General features: G+C 36.1%; 1 protein-coding gene across 6 annotated transcripts in view; it reads left to right on the top strand.

The window, feature by feature from the left end:
- SLC16A7 (solute carrier family 16 member 7) overlaps positions 1-17900 on the top strand; it is a 180784-nt gene extending 162884 nt beyond the window's left edge. For all 6 annotated transcript variants that reach the window (XM_043888498.1, XM_043888476.1, XM_043888506.1 and 3 more), the window contains 3 exons: positions 6404-6547; positions 12022-12837; positions 16932-17900. In XM_043888498.1, the coding sequence (XP_043744433.1) occupies positions 6404-6547; positions 12022-12837; positions 16932-17203 (1232 nt within the window). In that variant the 3' untranslated portion in view covers positions 17204-17900. The remainder of the gene's footprint in view (positions 1-6403; positions 6548-12021; positions 12838-16931) is intronic.
- The last annotated feature ends 2901 nt before the right edge of the window (positions 17901-20801 follow it).

Raw genomic sequence — 20801 nt, 5'->3', positions numbered from 1 at the left:
CTCCCAGAAGGAAAGCAGGCGTACCGCATAAATGGCATTGTTTGTAAACACAGTGCGGGTATAGTAAGCCACTCTTATCTGTTAGGGAGTGGTGGGAACATTTCTGAAATCTAAGTTCCCAGATGCCAGCCAGGAGCCAATCTTGAAAGCAGGCTTTCTTAAGGCTGGCAGACTTAGCTCTACTATGTTAACTCCTTTCTGCACAATAGTTAAAAGCACACGTTTTATAATCAGATGATCCTGGGCTCATATCCACATCCTACCATGAATATTGATGTTGACCTTGAAAAAGTAATCTGAACACTGCACATCTCAGTTTTATCAACTGTTAATAGCTTTAATTAGGCAATTAGTTATTTAGGCCATGATTATCATATGCAATAATGCATGTAGAATTCTCAGCATGTTTCCTACAAAGAGTAATAATTTGATAAATGTTGATGAATAATAATAGTATCCTGGGTCAGGAAGATCCCCTGGAGAAGGGAATGGCTACCCATTCTGGTATTCTTGCCTGGAGAATTCCATGGACAGAGGAGCCTGGTGGACTGCAGCCCGTGGGGTCTCAGAGTCAGACACGAAGGAGCGAGTAACGCTGCTGTTACCACATGGCGGTCACCTTAGGACAGGTTGTATGAAGACTCAAAGCAATCGAATGGACAGCAAGTATTTTGTTCACGTGTGTGTTACCAACTCTAAGTGCAGCAGGAATTCTAAGAATAGGCAAATGCTGTAATTTATAAGAACCCACAAAAACTTCCTCGCTAGAATTAATATTCTTTTGCTGAGCGTTATGGAGCCTCAACCATAAAAGACAAGAAGTAGCTTTTAGAAGACAGAGAAATAGCTGAACAATGGGGATAATATTTTGATCCTTACTTTGCTCTCTGATGAGGTCCTCCTTTGCACCTTCATAGCTAGCATGAAAGTGGCCATTGTATGTGACGCTAGAAATTCTGAGATAGATTGGAAAGCTGGATCAGAAGATAAGTGGCTAGATGAGTCTGATTTAGTATAATCTCATATTTTTGTGTATGTTTTTGGAAAACTATTATTATTCTTGCATGCTATTTCTTTTAACTGCTTGACAAATAGAATAAAGCATTCTGATGAACAATACCTTTGCTCTACCAAGATATAGACTCAGATATAACTCTCTCAGCAGGTGGATTTTATTTTTTTGACATAACTAGTGATTAAGAACTATGATTACTTAAAAAACACATGCTGAGTAAAAACTTTCAGCATGATTGAATTAATAAATAAATGAATGAATGTACTCAGAATATAATTAGGCCTAACATTCCTCAACAAGGGACACCTGTGAGGCTAGTTCATGTTTAACAAAAATTATGTACAATCAGAATTTATTTTCTTGAAACTTTTTTCTTGTTATTGTAATAAACCAAGTTGCTTATAAGGTTGGAAAGAGATGTTGGATGGTATTGTGTTTTTACATCTAATGTTAGAAGTCTCCTTAGGCTAATGTTAAGCATGTAGAGATACCTTATAAAATAAGCATATTTTATTCCATATCATAATTTTAATTTTCTGTCCATAAACATTACAAAATAAAATAATTGATGACATATTATAAGCATTTACTATTGAGGGATATGGAATGTTGATTATTTCTAAGTAAATCACTTATGAAGTATATCTTTTTGTGCTAGAAAAAAATATAATTGTGTGAGCATATTCTTTACAGGATATCATTTAACTGAGGTATATAATTTAAAGTTATTTGTTAAAATTAGAACTTCATTGCATCTTGATGAATGCCACTATAGAATTTATCAAAGCCTGCCCCCCAAAAAAGTGCTGACACTTCTAAATATTTTCTTTTGTGATTACCTTTAATCAGTCACAGTAATAGGAAATAGTCTTCGTATGGTTATCCCCCTCTATAGATATAATTATTTCCCATATGTTGCAAATGAGGTTTTGATTCATAGATTGTTTTCAAATTTAAATTTATACTATTTAGGCAAACATATTTATAAAACATAGAAATCAATTAGCCCATTTGTTAGTTATCCAGGCATCACATATAAAACAGAATATGTAATATCAGTGAAACTGGGAAGAGATCATTGTTATTAGTCCAAGTATTGATAAGTGCCTCTGATAATCTAGTATCTATCAAAGCATCCATCACAGTTCTTAAAAGAACTTGTTGACTATTTCTTCCTCTGGAACATAATGCATTGAAGATTATAGTTGTGTTTTGCTACTTTATCTTTGGTGTCTGTCAAGTGACTTTATACTAGGAGCTCAAGAAATGCTGCACTGAACTGATCTGAGTTGAACTGAACTGAATTGATTATTTAAAAAAAGGAATCCACACCTAAAATCAGTAATTAATCAAGTTAATCAATTGATTCTGACTCACACCTTCTCATAAAGTCTATTTGAATTTAACTGTATGCTTTTACTTAAAGCATTCATTTCCTAACCATTATGTATGTTATAATAAATAATTATATTTTATATATTATATATAAAATTTCTTCAGATGAGTTTTTCCATATTAGGGACAGAATTCTATTCTTTTCACATTATCTTGTACAATTTTCATTGATTTTTTTCCCCCTCCAACCCTGTTAATCTTACTGTTGTTGTTTAGTCGCTAAGTCATGTCCAACTCTTTTGCAACCCCATGGACTGTAGCCCACCAGGCTTCTCTGTCCATGAGGTTTCCTAGGCAAGAATTCTGGGGTGGGTAACCATTTCCTTCTGCAGGAAATCTTCCAACCCAGGGACTGAATCCAATGCAGGAGTCTGCATTGCAGGCAGATTCTTTACCGCTGAGTCAGCAAGGGAGCCCATTGATCTTATAGAGCTATCTTATATATGGCCTTTTTTAGTTTTAGTTTGTTTGGTATTAAACACAAAATGTGGTATTCTGTTTTTGAGTTCTTTTTATAAAGTTTTGTGTTATTACCAATATCCTTTCAAAAGATATTGTGGAGTAATATTTAATACTATTTGGCCATGAGTATGTATATTTAGGCATAAGAATAAAAATACTAAGTGTAGCTATGTGATAGAGTGACTAAGATAGGGGGGGTGTGTGTGTGTGTGTGTTGCTTAGTCATATCCGACTCCTTGCAACCCCATAGACTGTAGCCCACCAGGCCCCTCTGCCCATGAGATTCTCCAGGCACGAACACTGGAGTGGGTTGCCATTTCCCTCTCCGAAAGGAACTATAGAAAGAAAGAAAGTGGAGTCGCTCAGTCGTGTCCGACTCGTTGCGACCCCATGGAGTGTAGCCTCCCAGGCTCCTCCATCCATCAGATTTTCAGCTAAGGCTCTATTGATAATTGAATCGCAGTATGTTTTAAATACCATCCGTGTAGAAGTTCTCAAATGTCATGTAACTTTTCAAAGTTTTAGTGTTAACTAAAAATCATTTAGTTTTTTCTACGCTAAATATTGGGCTGAGAATTCTGATCTAATATAATGTTTTCCTCATAATAGAACAATTAGTTTCAGATGAAATATAACTTTAAGCTAAAAAGAAATGTCAAAGCAAATGATTTACATTTGGACAGGTCTTATAAAGAGGTATAGACTGTCACTGAATCTAAGATTCAGTTAAGTTGCAACACTATTTTATAAAGCACCACTAAAGAAAGAAATTCTGCACATTAAAATAAGACCCAACTCTTCTAATATTTAGAATATTTATTTCCAAAATAGTTTTTTAAATGTAAACATAAATTATTTTAATCATTTTGGTCACTGCTGAATATTTTATATGCACACACACATACACATACATTAGAAAATGTACATAAAATACATTGCATGAGGCATTCCTAAAACATCATCCTATTCAGTACTGAGCTCTTCAAAACTGATTTTTGAGTCAGAGTGTACGATTGTTCCTCGTTGGTGAGGAGCCTGTCTTAATAGAGAGAGCCTCCATTTTCTCTGGCTGTTCCATCTACACTGCTGCACCCATTCTAAAAGTTTTGATGGTGGTACTTCCTTGACATTACCAGAAAGTTTCAGCAGAAGCTTTTTCAGACAACAATAGGATTCATATTACTTTTTCAAATGGTCTTATTGAAATGTGTGGGAATCATCATTGTCTAACCAAGCCATAGAAATAATAACCTAATAATTCCAATTGAGCTATTTCAAATCCTGAAAAAAAGATGCTGTTAAAGTGCTGCAATCTATAAGCCAACAAATTTGGAAAATGCAGCAATGGCCACAAGACTGGAAAAGGTCAGTTTTCATTCCAATCCCAAAGAAAGGCAATGCCAAAGAATGTACAAACTACCGCACAATTGCACTCATCTCACATGCTAGCAAAGTAATGCTCAAAATTCTCCAAGCTAGGCTTCAACAGTATATGAACCATGAACTTCCAGATGTTCAATCTGGATTTAGAAAAGGCAGAGGAACCAGAGATCAGATTGCCAACATCCGTTGGATCATCAAAACAGAAAGAGAATTCCAGAAAAACATCTACTTCTGCGTTATTGACTATGCCAAAGCCTTTGACTGTGTAGATCACAACAAACTGTGGAAAATTCAAGAGATGGGGATACCAGACCACATTACCTGCCTCCTGAGAAATCTGTATGCAGGTCAAGAAGCAACAGTTAGAACTGGACATGGAACAACAGACTGGTTCCATATTGGGAAAGGAGTATGTCAAGGCTGTATGTTGTCATCCTCCTTATTTAACTTATATGCAGAGTACATCATGGAAATGCGGGACTGGATGAAGCACAAGCCGGAATCAAGATTGCCGGGAGAAATATCAATAACCTCAGATATGCAGATGACACCACCCTTATGGCAGACAGTAAAGAGGAACTAAAGAGCCTCTCCATGAAAGTGGAAGAAGAGAGTGAAAAAGTTGTCTTAAAACTCAACATTCAAAAAACTAAGATCATGGCATCTTGTCCCATCACTTCATGGCAAATAGATGGGGAAACAATGGAAACAGTGACAGACTTTATTTTCTTGGGCTCCAAAATCACTGCAGATGGTGACTGCAACCATGAAATTAAAAGACACTTACTCCTCAGAAGAAAAGCTATGACAAACCTAGATAGTATATTAAAAAGCAGAGACATTACTTTGTTAACAAAGGTCCATATAGTCAAAGATATATTTTTCCAGTAGTCATGTATGGATGTAAGAGTTGGACCATAAAGAAAGCTGAGTGCTGAAGAATTGATGCTTTTGAACTGTGGTGTTGGAGAAGACTCTTGAGAGTCCCTTGGACTGCAAGGAGACCAAATCAGTTGATCGTAAAGGAGATCAGTCCTGAATATTCATTGGAAGGACTGATGCTGAAGCTAAAACTCCAATACTTTGGCTACCTGATGCGAATAATTGACTCATTTGAAAAGACCCTGATGCTGGGAAAGATTGAAGGTGAGAGAAGGGAATGACAGAGGATGAGATGGTTGGATGGCATCACTGACTTGATGGCCATGAGTTTGAGTAAGCTCCAGGAGTTGGTGATGGACAGGGAAGCCTGGCATGTTGCAGTTCATGGGGTCGCAAAGAGTCAGACATGACTGAGTGACCAAACTGAAATGAATTCAAACATACCTAAGGCATGGCAGCAACATTACTACCCTTGGTGGCCCCCTGATGAACAGGGATTGTTAAGAGACTGTCAGTATAAGAATCCTTATTTCTAATATAATAAGATATGTAAACAGTTGGGGTCTTAAAATAAAAAAATATGGTATTAAAAAGTCACAGTGGGGTATAATAAAAAGAAAAAAAAGTCAGCTTCAATTAAGGCCATATATATGTGTGCCCAAACATACATTATTCCAGAAAATAAAATTCTAACAGATAGATCATTTACATAATCCTTAAATTTTTATTAAATAAATTTATCTGCATTTATTAAGGTATTTAGGGCTTCCCCAGTAGCTCAGCATTAAAGAATCTGCCTGCCAATACAGGAGACCTGGGTTTGACCCCTGGGTCAGGAAAATCCCCTGGAGAAGGAAATGGCACTTCTCGCCAACATTCTTGCTTGGGAAATCGCATGGACGGTGGAGCCTGGTGTGCTGCAGTCTATGGGGGATGCGAAAGAGTCAGATACAACTTAGAGGTTAACAACAACAAGCTTAGCTATGTCTAATTAAAAAGCTTTTCTGTCAGAAGTTGAATTATTATGGTCCTACTAAACAATATTAAACAATTCTAATTTATTATTTTATGTGCTTGTAGATATATGGGTAAGATAACCAGTCAAATGGATTAGAAAGTATTGAAAAGTTTTCATGTTGTTCTACATGAACTAATACTTTCCTTTGATCATTCAAATGTGCTTTCTCAACTTTCAAAATTAACAAATGTTATAAATAAGTAAAGAACCCAGCCACTGAATATTTCTTAACTTCTTCTCTACCTCAGGTCCCATAAGTAGCGTTTTGGTGAATAAATACGGTAGCCGGCCAGTGGTGATGGTAGGAGGTTTGCTATGCTGTTTGGGAATGGTCTCGGCCTCCTATAGTACCAACGTAGTAGAGCTTTACCTCACAATGGGATTCATTTGCGGTAAGTGAAGATCTGTTTTCAGCTTATTTTCTGCTTAACAATTCTACTGTTTGCAAAGTTCTGTCAGAAGCATGAGCAACAGAACATTCTTATTTTCTTTGATTTTCTTTTTTTATATCAGATGCTATATACTTTAAAGGATTATCATCTGGCATATTAAACTCCTGGCTATAGGCTGACCAATCAAACTAATTTCAAGAATTGGAAAAAGCAAGTTATCAGACATGATTATGTGCTATGATATAAATGTCAAAAAGAAAACTTCTTTGGTTTGTTTTTACTGTTTCAACATTTAATCTTCAGGTCATGAAGGTGATATTGTGGACATAGACTCTCTGGCATATAAATAGCTTCATTAAAAAAAAATTGCTTTCATTACTTATTACTATTAGTGTCTGACTGATCACTCATAATAGGTTAAAAATGGTGTCAAAAAGATGTTTCCTGGATTCACTGATTAGCTTTAACAATAGAATTGTTGCCTGTGTTCTGATTAGTGGTAGAGCTCTGCATGAGCCTCCCTACCTTTTCTTACTAAAGGATTCTATTTAAAAGCTTTGAAAGACACATTTGCCACTAAACACAAATATTTTAAAATGAGTTCCTGTCATTAGGTTATAGTTGTTTCTTAAGCATTTCTGTAGATTCTAGTTTACCTGAATATGCACATTTGGAAAATATGATCTTTATTAACTTCAACAGCAAATTGCATGACACAAATTTACACTCAAAGTTTTAGAAAAATTAGACTTCAGTATATAAAGAAATTTAATTATTTCCTTTTGCTCACAAATAAAAAGGTAAATATATATTTTTTTGACTTTAGGTCAGTCTGACCTTGCATTAATGCATCATCTGATTGAAAAATGAGATGTATTAAAGCCTACAGTGATAGTGATGTTAAAATTTACTCTTTACAACCTATGGACAACTCTTCTTTTTTGACTTTGTAAGACATCTTTGACATTTTAAATGAGAATCTTCTTATGTCTAAGGATTGTCATGGTGGAGAGAATACCGTTTCCTTTGTGAAGAAATACTAGGTACAGCTGACCTTGAACAATATGGATTTGTACTGCGGGGGTTTACTCTGCTACCCAGTCCATGGTTGGTTGAATCCGAAGGCGAGCTGGCTGTAAATGATACATAGATTTTCAGCTGTGTAGAGGGTGAGACTTAAACCCCACATTGTTCAAGGGTCAGCCATATTTCATTTGGCCATAGAATTCAGGCTGGGCCCACAAAGTCATGTATTAGGAAAAAGATGGTTTTGATGTTACTGTATCATAAATATCAATTGTATTTTATGTTATTCTAACTTCAGTTCCATTTATTTGAGTCTTAAAGGCCCTGGTGCTTCTAGTCAACCATTAAAAATAACTATAAGAGATTTATCTTAAGTCATTATCAGCCAGTACTTCTTTGTATTTGAAATCATTCAGGTATAGCTTTTAAACCTAACTCAGCACATATTAGCTGTGTGATCGTGGATAAATACCCCTCCTTATGCCTCCATCTCTTTGTCTTTAAAATGGAAAAATGATAGCTCTTTCCTTTTGGAGGAAAAGGAAATATGTAGGATGAACCATATATTCATTTGTAAAAATGAACCATATGTTCATTTGAACCATATATTCAGTGAACTATATATTCATTCATTTGTAAAAAAAAAATGAATATATGATACTTTACAGAGTATCCAGCATTTTGTCACTTTTAAATAAATACTAGCATGTAATAATCATCATCACAGCATCATTATATATCATCTTGGAGCTGTAGACCTCACTTGATTTTAGCAAAACCCTTTTTTGTTCTTGTTGAGGGAACTGGAATTTAAGAAGTCTAAGTATTTTGCCCAGTAGTACACATAGGTAAGTAGTTGAGGCAGACTTAGATCTTTCATTTCCAATGCCATGCTCCTTTTACCATGCCAGGTAGGAAATAGATGAGCACGAACTCCTAAGGAGAACTTGCATTAACACGTGAAAGCAAAATTCCAGATGACAAAATGGGGGCAAGGGAGGAAGATGGGATAATGTAAAGAAATTTGAACCTCAAAACACAATTCCTGGGAATTTGAGTTCTTCCTCTTACAAGCTGCTGACAATAGTTTCATTACTTAGACATTGGATCTATTGATAATTACACTCATTCTGCATATCTCACAAGTATGGCTGAGGTAGAATCAGAGAGCATACTACCCTGTCATTCTCCAAAGCTGATTACTGGTTCCTTCATATCAGTTTTTTGGAATTCAATTCAGTTCAGTGCAGTTCAGTCACTCAGTCGTGTCTGACTCTTTGCGACCCCATGAGCTGCAGGCCTCCCTGTCCAGCACCAACTCCCAGAGTCTACCGAAATTCATGTGCATTGAGTCGGTGATGCCTGTCGTCCCCTTCTCCTCCTGCCCCCAATCCCTCCCAGCATCAGGGTCTTTTCCAATGAGTCAGCTCTTTGCATCAGGTGGCCAAAGTACTGGAGTTTCAGCTTCAGCATCAGTCCTTCCAATGAACACCCAGGACTGATCTCCTTCAGGATGGACTGGTTGGATCTCCTTGCAGTCCAAGGGACTCTCAAGAGTCTTCTCCAACACCACAGTTCAAAAGCATCAATTCTTCGGCGCTCAACTTTCTTCACCGTCCAACTCTCACATCTATGCATGACCACTGGAAAAACCATAGCCTTGACTAGACAGACCTTTGTTGACAAAGTAATGTCTCTGCTTTTTAATATGCTGTCTAGGTTGGTCATCACTTTCTTTCCAAGGAGTAAGCATCTTTTAATTTTCATGGCTGCAATCACCATTTGCAGTGATTTTGGAGCCCAAAAAAATAAAATCAGCCACTATTTCCACTGTTTCCCCATCTATTTGCCATGAAGAGATGGGACCGGATGCCATGATCTTAGTTTTCTGAATGTTGAACTTTAAGCCAACTTTTTCACTCTCCTCTTTCACTTTTATCAAGAGGCTCTTTAGTTCTTCTTCAGTTTCTGCCATAAGGGTGGTGTCATCTGCATATCTGAGGTTATTGGTATTTCTCCCGGCAATCTTGATTCCAGCTTGTGCTTCTTTCAGCCCAGCGTTTCTCATGATGTACTCTGCGTATAAGTTAAATAAGCAGGGTGACAATATACAGCCTTGACATACTCCTTTTCCTATTTGGAACCAGTCTGTTGGTCCATGTCCAGTTCTAACTGTTGCTTCCTGACCTGAATACAGGTTTCTAGGGAGCAGATAGGTGGCCTGGTATTCCCATCTCTTTCAGAATTTTCCACAGTTTATTGTGATCCACACAGTCAAAGGCTTTGGTGTAGTCAATAAAGCAGAAATAGATGTTTTTCTGGAGTTCTCTTGCTTTTTCTATGATCCAATGGATGTTGGAAATTTGATCTTTGGTTCCTCTGTCTTTTCTAAAACCAGCTTGAACATCTGGAAGTTCACAGTTCACGTATTGCTGAAGCCTGGCTTGGAGGATTTTGAGCATTACTTTACTAGCGTGTGAGATGAGTGCAATGGTGTGGTATTTTGAGCATTCTTTGGCATTGCCTTTCTTTGGGATTGGAATGAAAACTGACCTTTTCCAGTCCTGTGGCCACTGCCGAGTTTTCCAAATTTGCTGACATATTGAGTGCAGCACTTTCACAGCATCATTTTTCAGGGTTTAAAATAGCTCAACTGGAATTCCATCACCTCCACTAGCTTTGTTTGTAGTGATGCTTCCTAAGGCTCACTTGACTTCCCATTCCAGGATGTCTGGCTCTAGGTGAGTGATCATACCATCGTGATTATCTAGGTCGTGAAGATCTTTTTTGTACAGTTCTTCTGTGTATTCTTGCCACTTCTTCTTAATATCTTCTGCTTCTGTTAGGTCCATGCCATTTCTGTCCTTTATTGAGCCCATTTTTGCATGAAATGTTTCCTTGGTGTCTCTAACTGTCTTGAAGAGATCTCTAGTCTTTCCTTTTCTATTGTTTTCCTCTATTTCTTTGCATTGATCGCTGAGGAAGGCTTTCTTATGTCTCCTTGCTATTCTTTGGAACTCTGCATTCACATGGGTATATCTTTCCTTTTCTCCTTTGCTTTTTGCTTTTCTTCTTTGCACAGCGATTTGTAAGGCATCCTCAGCCAGCCATTTTTTTTCTTTTTTGCATTTCTTTTTCTTGGGGATGGTCTTGATCCCTGCCTCCTGTTCAATGTCATGAACCTTCATCAGGTACTCTGTCTATCAGCTCTAGTCCCTTAAATCTATTTGTCGCTTCCACTGTATAATCATAAGGGATTTGATTTAGGTCATACCTGAATGGTCTAGTGGTTTTTCTTTCTTCAATTTTAAGTCTGAATTTGGCAATAAGCAGTTCATGATCTGAGCCACAGTCAGCTGCTGGTCTTGTTTTTCCTGACTGTATAGAGCTTCTCCATCTTTGGCTGCAAAGAGTATAATCAATCTGAATACTATTACAAATATTAAATACAAATATTTGTATTAGAGGTTTGCATTAAGTATTTACACTCAGAACCCAGTGTCCTGGAATCTAAATACTTAACCAATTTGCAATACTGTCTCAAATTTGCATAAATCGGTAAATGCCAAAGAATTCCTACTTCTATAGATCCTAAATAATACAGAATCATGTATAGGCTAAAGGGGAAAGAGAGGTAGTTTGTATAAATCACTTGTATTTACTTTTTAAACAAACATTCATTTCTGTTGCCAAATAGTACCTTGATGAGCTCTAAGAAGTAATTCATTTCTCAAAAGCAAAACTCAGCACTGTCAGGGTGTCCCTAGACAGCAGAAACACTTGATCCATATAAACAATCAGCTTAAAGTTATTTTTTAGTTAATACACATTCACCTCTATAGTCATGAAATGTGGAATGTGAGGGATGAAGAACATGAAATTAATGGCATGAATTGATTACTCTTTTTTATTATTTGCATAGCTTTGAAAGAAATAACTACAGGAGATCTAGGATTATTTATAAACCACAACCTTTTTAGTCTGTTCAGTCTATTCTGTACTGGACATAAAGTATTCATGTTTTAAACACACTCTTGCCCTCAAGGAAGATATCTATTCTCTGCATGTGTATATAATGAGAGAGATTAGAGAGATTAATTTATTTGTGGAATTAAGTGATTATAACTAAGAACCAATGAACTGTGTTCCAATTTCAACCTATTTTCTGATTGTTGCAACATTAGAAGTTCTTGGTTTTATTTTTGTGTCTTAAAAGGAAAGGATTATGAAACAGTCATGCATCTCAGATGTCTAGTTATGAGAACCTCTTTGTTTTTTGTGCCATCTTATTGATAATATGTAATTTTTTTAATTTTTAAATTTTTTATTTACTGTGGGCTGTTGCCTTTTCATTCTGCCATCTCCACTTGAATGTACATTTTGACAAGTGATTTCTTTTGTGAGTGACATAATGCGTTTGTTTCTTCCTTTTGTTTTGTTCTTTTTAGGTTTAGGTCTAGCCTTCAATCTGCAACCTGCCTTAACAATCGTGGGCAAATACTTCTATAAGAAACGGCCTGTAGCGAATGGGCTTGCAATGGCAGGAAGTCCTGTTTTCCTAAGCACCTTGGCCCCTTTCAATCAGTTCCTCTTCAATACTTACGGCTGGAAGGGAAGCTTCATGATTTTGGGAGGTTTGCTGTTGAACTGCTGTGTGGCTGGGGCCCTTATGAGACCTGTTGAACCCAAAGCAAGTACTGAGTCTAAAAATAAGGTTGGTGTAAGAGAAACTGATTCCAGTATGGAAAAAAGACAAAAAAAGTTATCAGTTTGGGAAAAAATTAATAAGTATTTAGATTTCTCCCTTTTTAAGCATAGGGGATTTCTGATATACTTATCTGGAAATGTCATCATGTTTCTGGGATTCTTCGCCCCCGTTATATTCTTGGCTCCATATGCTAAAGACAAAGGAATCGATGAGTATTCTGCAGCTTTCTTGCTCTCTGTTATGGCTTTTGTTGATATGTTTGCCAGACCTTCTGTAGGACTTATTGCCAATTCCAAATTAATCCGACCCCGAATCCAGTACTTCTTCAGTTTTGCAGTGATGTTCACTGGAATCTGTCATCTCTTATGCCCGTTGGCTGAGGACTACACAAGCCTGGTGGTGTATGCTGTATTTTTTGGCCTTGGATTTGGGAGTGTTAGCAGTGTCCTCTTTGAAACTCTCATGGACCTTGTTGGTGCTCAAAGATTTTCCAGTGCTGTGGGACTCGTCACAGTTGTGGAGTGCTGTCCTGTCCTCCTTGGGCCTCCTCTTGCTGGTAAGAATATTTATCAACAAAGAAAGCAAATAGCATAAAATTAATATCCATTAGCTGAAACTTTCTTTGTAGTGTAAAATGTGGTTTGTAATAATAGATACTAATACCCTAAAAGACTGTAGATGTGTTCATTTTAGCCTTGTTATGTATTTTTAATTTCCTAGTTAGTCTATTTTAGACAAAAATTTCATTTATAGCCAGGTATTATGAACTTGAGAATTTAAATTAGACTGATACTTAGCATGATTTGCAGATTTTTACCTATATTGACTTGTAATGCTAAAAATATATCATAAAAATAAAATACCACTTTATCATTGGTAAACAGATTTCTCTTGTTTTTTTAAAATAAGTCAAAAATTTAAAGTAATGCTCTCAAAAGGTTAAAATCTGTTTTCCTATTGGAATATACTTGTTATATTAATATAGAACTTGTTACATGCTTAAGGAAGGAATACATTTATAATATCACTGATTGGAATGTATCAATAGGAATGAAAGAATGAAGAGAAGTTCATTCAAAGTCATTTTCTTGATCAGATACTTATATCCCATATTTGTAACCTTTATCTTTAGATTTTAAGATCTAAAGTACTGTCAGAGATGACTATAAAAGTATCTGTGCTAAAAAAAAAAGTATCTGTGCTAAATTATCTAGTAAAGAGGCTGAGTAAAGACACATGTGTACATTTATTTTTGAAGTGGAGACTTTGTTTAGTCTTAGACTTACATGTAATAAATATTAAATACTTTTTGTTGGCCTATCCTTTCTAGTAATCACTGTGTAGCATTGCTTTAATTAATGCTAAATGTAGGTATTTACCTAGACCTCTTGGCCTGCCCCTAATTGTCACAATAACTGCCAGGCCAAGCATGAATTTTTTTCTTGTATATAAAGTCAGTGTTTAAACTCTTCCTACATGACATAAAGGAATCATTTTGAAAGTGGGAAAATTCATGTTTAATTTATTACCCTTAAGGCGCCACTGACATTTACCTTTTGCTTTCTCACTTGGTCAGGAATGAGTGGTATAGTTGTTGACTTTTTCCTGTCCACCAGGGCTGTCATCTGGAGATGCCTAGGGTGGTATATCTCTCGATATAGACATGCCACGTCACACCAAAACAGTTTTCAAAGTGAATGAAGCCAGTAGATCTTACTCATTTTGGTCAATATATGTTATTATAAAACAAGTACAGTTGGCGTATCTTTTCATACAGAATTAATTTTACCAAATGGGTTTTAGAAGTCTATTCATTAGCAATAAAATCTTAGTATTGACAGAGAAAATTATATCTCACCAGCCATAGTGGGATGAAAAAGTATCAAGTGAGGTCAGTTGACACAGTGGATGGGTGCCATGGAAATGGATGAATCTGATTTGCCACTCCTATCTGTGACTGAGACCTGTTTTAATACTTACATCAATTTCAGTATCCCTGAGCGCTGATTGTGTTAATGTTGCCAAACTGCTGCCCCCGTGGTGTCAGTGGCAGTAATTGATTTGGGGCTCACTTTTAAAGGTATCAGATTATACAGCCATAAAATAGTGTCCATTTTTTTCATCCTGTTTCTGCCTCCTGATACTCCTTGATATTTAAACTGTCTTCTCTGGAGCATACCGTCACTACGAGCATAGTGTCTGCAACATAGTAGGTGCTCAATAAATACTTTGAATGAGTGGGTATTGCTGCAGTTACTTCCTATCAGTTGCTGCTGCTGCTGCTAGTCTTGATAGTACAACAGTGATAGTAGAACAATAGTAAAACAGGGGGAGCCTGATTTTTATTATTTTCAACTTGAGCTTCCACTGCTACATCCAGAAAGAGCAGAGACTTTAATTCTGGAAATTATATCTGGTTTCTTGATGATGCTAAAAATTACCAAAACATTTAGAAAGTATGTTTATTTGGCAGTCCAGAGTGATACCAATTCTAATGGGACAAAAGACCTAATTTTCTGTATTTAGGAGTGTACTGATCATTGCATGAATAGAAATATTTGACTAAAGTTCAAATGGAAAATTAAATTACAGAATTTGGTTTTGTTTATGTATATATCATACTTACTCAAATAAGTCCATCCTATCATTTATCTAAATAATACAGGGAACTTTGTTGAAATAGATACATTTCACAAATAACTAAATTTAATACTGAGCCACTAACTAGATTCTAACTAGATTGAGCCACTAACTAGATTCTAGCACAAGCTGGAATCAAGATTGCCGGGAGAAATATCAATAACCTCAGATATGCAGATGACACCACCCTTATGGCAGAAAGTGAAGAGGAATTGAATAGCCTGTTGATGAAAGTGAAAGAGGAGAATGAAAAGACTGGCTTAAAATTCAACTTTCAAAAAATGAAAATCATGGCATCCAGTTCCATCACTTCATTGCAAATAGATGGTGAAACAGTGGAAACAGTGACAGATTTTTTGGGGGGGCTCCAAAATCACTGCAGATAGTGAGTGCAGCCATGAAATGAAAAGATGCTTGCTCCTTGGAAGAAAAGCTATGACCAACCTAGACAGTATATTATATAGCAGAGACATTACTTTGCCAGTAACTGTCTGTATGGTCAAAGCTAAGGTTTTTACAGTAGTCATATATGGGATGTGAGAGTTGGACCATAAATAAAGCTGAGCACCGAAGAATTGATGCTTTTGAACTGTGGTATTGGAGAAGACTCTTGAGAGTCGCTTGAACTGCAAGGAGATGCAACCAGTCCATCATAAAGGAAATCAGTCCTGAATATTCATTGGAAGGACTGATGCTGAAGCTAAAGCTCCAATACTTTGATCACCTGATGAGAACTGACTCATTGGAAAAGACACTGATGCTGGGACAGATTGAAGGCAGGAAGAGAAGGGGATGACAGAGAATGAGATGGTTGGATGGCATCACTGACTGGATGGACATGAGTTTGAGCAAGCTCTGGGAGTTGGTGATGGACAGGGAAGGCCGGCGTGCTGCAGTCCATGGAGTCACAGAGTTGGACACAACTGAACTGAACTGAACTGAACTAAATTCTAGTCAGAATGTTGGAAACTCTGACTAAACAAATAGGTCTGTTTCAGAATCACCTTGAATATGCATATTTTCATATGCGTAATTTGGATTTGCGCCTACAAAATTTTGCCAATAATAACTATTGTTAAGAATTAGATGCTTGCATAAGCATGAGGCAAAACTAAATATAAACAATAAGAACTGAAGCTTGTTTAAAAGTCAATAAACCTTCCAATTATTTGGTACCAGGCTAGTTTTTCAATGTTCTCAATAATCAAATGGAGCAAAAACTTTCTCCCTGACTAGTTTGGCCTTAATAATTTAGATTTAGATAAAGTGAAAAACTATGATTAGTCCAAAAAGTGACAGGACACTTAACCAGGAGGTTTGGTGAAGCCATTTTACGGAGTAGTTAAGAATATGAGATGCAGACAGACTTTGGTAAGAGCCTAGTTTCTGCCACAGTTGCTATGTAATTATGGTCAAAATATGTCATAGTGATTTTTTTAAGGATTAAATGCAAAATTACAAATAAAGTGTTTAGCCTAGTGCTAGGTATAGAAAAGTCATTTAGTAAATATTATGACCCATTAGGAATCTCATCAAAGCCTTTGAATTTTCCCCAAAGAATGTAATGTGTACTCTTTATGGAAAAGATAGGAAATGTGGAAAGGATGAAGCAATCTCAATATATATGCCATAAATATATCCATATATATGTTTACATTTGTAAATATGTATATATGTTTCTACATATGTAGGTTTAAAATGTATCTTACATGTATGTATCTATAAAAATATAGACAAATACATATATACCTATTTGTCTTGGTTGCACACTTTTATTGAAGGCAACAACTTTCAATGCATTTCATATACTGGTAGAATAATGTAGTATGTGCCTCTAACATGCCTTTACTATGTATATGTGAAAGTCATCATCTAGGATTTTTTTTCTTTAACTCTTATTTAGTATTAAATAAGAAATAGGTACACAGTGTGGAATGAATTTATTTGCAGCTGTTATCATTTTATGGCTGATTTATTATGCTGTCTTAAAAAACATTCTTTGTCTCTTAGGTAAATTGGTGGATGAAACTGGACAATATAAATACATGTATTTGGCCTGTGGAGCTATTGTGGTCCTAGCCAGCGTGTGGCTGCTCATCGGTAATGCTATCAACTACAGATTGCTTGCAAGGGAAAAGAAGAAGAATATACATACCAAGGAATCTCAAGAAACTGAACCCTTGAAGACATCTCAGAGTCCCAATGTTAATATCAAAAGTGGCGAAACTGAAACGTGGAAAGGAACAGAGGTTAATCCCTCAGAAAGAGAAACGAATATTTAACAAGAATCATATCTCTAATTTCAGTATTCATGACTTTCTTAGGAGTATTTTTTTTTTCAACATATTGGAAGATTTTTAGTTGAAATGAAGAGTCATAGTTAAGGATGGAGATGAGATTTTCCTTAACAAATTTTAAATGTTTGTCTTTAAAAACTTATTTGGGTAGTTAAAATTTGAGATTATGCATATAAAGAATTCATGCCTTGGGTTTGTGTCCATACATGAGTCTGGTTGTGGTGGTTAAATGATTTTAAAGTCTTCTGGTGACTTCTAGTCTTGGTTATAGAGATCTGAATTCCAAAATGCTGGTTTAAGTAGTTAGAAAGAGTATGTTTAATCCTGTAAGAATACCCTATCCACATTTCATTTTTTATTCAATATTAAAGTGTGAAATGGAATTGAAGGAAATTATTTTTTTTTCCTAAATATCCTCACACACACAACTTTCATACACTTAAGAATGAACAGACAAGGTATCTGGAGAAAAAAGACAAGTTTAAAAAGAATATTATCACTGTATATATATTTTTAAATCCATGGAGGAAAAAAATGCATTATATCTGCATAGTACCTTATAGTGTGGATGTTAGAGATAAGAACATGGGTAAAAATGAGGGTGGTCTTAATTTGAAAATGTAATTAACTGCTGTAAAACAAAAGCAATTGCATATATGAAATAAATTTGAAAAAAGTAAAAGCTCTATTTTTTAAATAATTATTTCTGAGCCCTGTCCGATTTGATCCATGCATGCACATGATTTCTTTGAGGGGGGCCATCAGTACCTGGTGCTAGTGAATAGAACCCTCAAATAATCAGAATTTACTAATAAGTAAATCAAATTAAAAACCTAAATGACTCCTAGCAATGAGCCATATCTTTTGATTTGGAAAATCCAGAAAGTAATAAATAGAAACTTCTTTTAACCAAACTTAGTCCAGACTAGCTGTCTTACTAAGACACCAAAGTGGAACTCAACTGAAATCCTGGTTGACAGGCTGACAAACAGGCAGAGATTTCATTTTTCCCAACACATAGTGGTGATAAGAGGGTTACGATTATGATTATTCCATCTGAATAAAGCTAAGAGTGGAAGGTACTCACAATGAGTCCTCCAAGCTCTCTCATTTCCCTCCATTCACCAACATGCAAAAAGCAAAAAACAAATCCAAACAGGCTTTTCTCTCAGCCACTGAAAATGTCTCATATTATAGGAAAGGAAGCACTAGAAATCCCACCCTCTACTAACTAGACTCTCTACTGACTGTAAACATAACTAAACCAGGACACTTATAAAAGGCTTCTAGACCTGGAGGTTGTGTATGACTTTATATACACTTTTGAAGTGGAGATTTAGTTTATAACTTGATAGAAAGAAGCTTGAAATATGGGAACCCAGGTTAATTTAGCAGTTTCTCATTTTCATAACTATGTGAAAACATCTGGGACTGAATTGCTCTTGAATATAGAGGCATATGATAGATCTGTGAGTTCAGATCTAATAAATACCATTTTGAGTGGTAAAGTACTTTTAAACAAGAAACAATGCATGCATTAGGTATAAAGGTATAAACATTCACCTTTATAAATCTGAAGTTTAAATTAAGATCATAATTAATAAAAAACATTGAACCTTTGATTATTGAATGTCATTCTTAAGAAGTCGAAAGGATTTTGGCATTCTTTCTTCTTACCATTGCAGTAGAGGCAGATGAATAAGCAAATAAGTATTCTTATTTCCTTTAAGATTGTGCTTAGATACCAAGCTTCTGTGATAATTAACACTAGGGATTTGATTTGTAAACTTTAGGCACTGTTTGAGCATGTAGCTTGTGTTTATCAAGCTGTATACAATTCCATATTTCATTTCACATGCACTTTTCCTCATGGAAAGGGTATTTGTATTTTTAAAATATTAACTGAAACAATATGTGCCAATACCATAGGTAAATAAATCAGGGAAATTGTGACAGTATATAGTTGTTTTTAATTTAGTTTCATCCAATCTTGAATCCTGAATGAGCTGTTTCATATTATTAGTATGTTTGTATTCAACTCTGACTAGTCATAAGAAATGTGACATCATAAATTGTGCAGTAGCTTTCCAATCTTAAACGTTTCCAAAAAATGCCTTGAATTCTCTGAAGATACATATTTAAATTAATACAGATAATAGATCCTTGGGTCAAGTAATGATCATGGGGTCTTAAAGGGCTAATTTATCACCTGCCAGTGGGTGCATTCCAGTGGTTTTCTCCATGGAAGGAGGTTTATTTACTTGCTGATGAGGTTCTTGTCAAGAAAAAAAAATTTTTATTTGTTCTATTGCATTTTGATCATCTTTTTAAACTTCATTTCTGACATTGATTGATTACATTAAATTGTTAAAAAAAATAAACCAAAAGAAAGGAAATTGAAATTGCACATTCAAAGCACATAATGTGAGGTATACAGTCATGCCTGCCATCATACTGCACAAAGTTACAAGCATGCATCAGCTTAATTCTCATCCATAAATGTTGAAAATTAGAACACACTTGAACAGTGATATAGACACACTCAGGATTCAGAATTGTTCCAAGGTAAAATAAATGTTTCCAGTTGTTTACTCTCTCAAATCAGTTAAACTTGTTAGAATTTTTGCTGCTTGAACAGAATCTTTCAGAGATAGAGAAGAGAATACCAACCTAGAACATTTATTATTATAAAGCTACCTAAACGGAGTGGGAAATATAGTTGACTTCTGTGTCTGCAACAATGAGTGATTAGTGCAGAACACACTTCTTCCCCGAGGGAGTGACAGGTTTTAGATGTTCAAGCTATCACGAAACAAAGTCAGAAACCATTACAATCCCTTTTAGTCCATTTTCCTATTATGGAATTGTGCAGAAAGAAGGTTATCATAAACCTGGTTACCAAAATAATTCATGATCACTGGCTAGATTAAGACACCAAGTATTACTCACTGTTTAATCTTAAATATGTCTTCATTAATTTGTGAATGGAATACAGGGTATGGACATCTCTTGACACATGCCCATCCTCTTTTCTGACTCTTTTTGGAGCCAATAAACACATATTTAAGAGACAGTGGGTCAGGCTCTACTGCGCTTCACATTGGAAGACATGATATTTTCTCAGTGTGAATTGATTTGGCTCATAAATTTCTCTTCGTTAGTATTAATATGTTAGTTGCTCAGTCAAGTCGGACCCTGCCACGCCATGGACTGTAACCCGTTAGGCTCCTCTGTCCCTGGAATTCTCCAGGCAAGAATAGTGGAGTGGGTAGCCAGTTCCCTTCTCCAGGGGATCTTCCCCACCCAGGGATTGAACCCAGGTGTCCTGCATTGCAGGCAGATTCCTTACCACTGAGGAAGTGGTAACAGGGAAGTGTTAATACCAAATTGTAATCACCTTCTTTCATGGAGTCTCCCCTGCTGCTGCTGCTGAGTCGCTTCAGTCGTGTCCGACTCTGTGCAACCCCACAGATGGCAGCCCACCAGGCTCCCCCGTCCCTGGGATTCTCCAGGCAAGAACACTGGAGTGGGTTGCCATTTCCTGCTCCAATGCATGAAAGTGAAAAGTGAAAGTGAAGTCGCT

The sequence above is a fragment of the Cervus elaphus genome, chromosome 3, assembly GCF_910594005.1.
Source record: "Cervus elaphus chromosome 3, mCerEla1.1, whole genome shotgun sequence".
NCBI classification, from domain to species: domain Eukaryota; kingdom Metazoa; phylum Chordata; class Mammalia; order Artiodactyla; family Cervidae; genus Cervus; species Cervus elaphus.
This window is presented reverse-complemented; position numbering and strand designations above follow the sequence as displayed.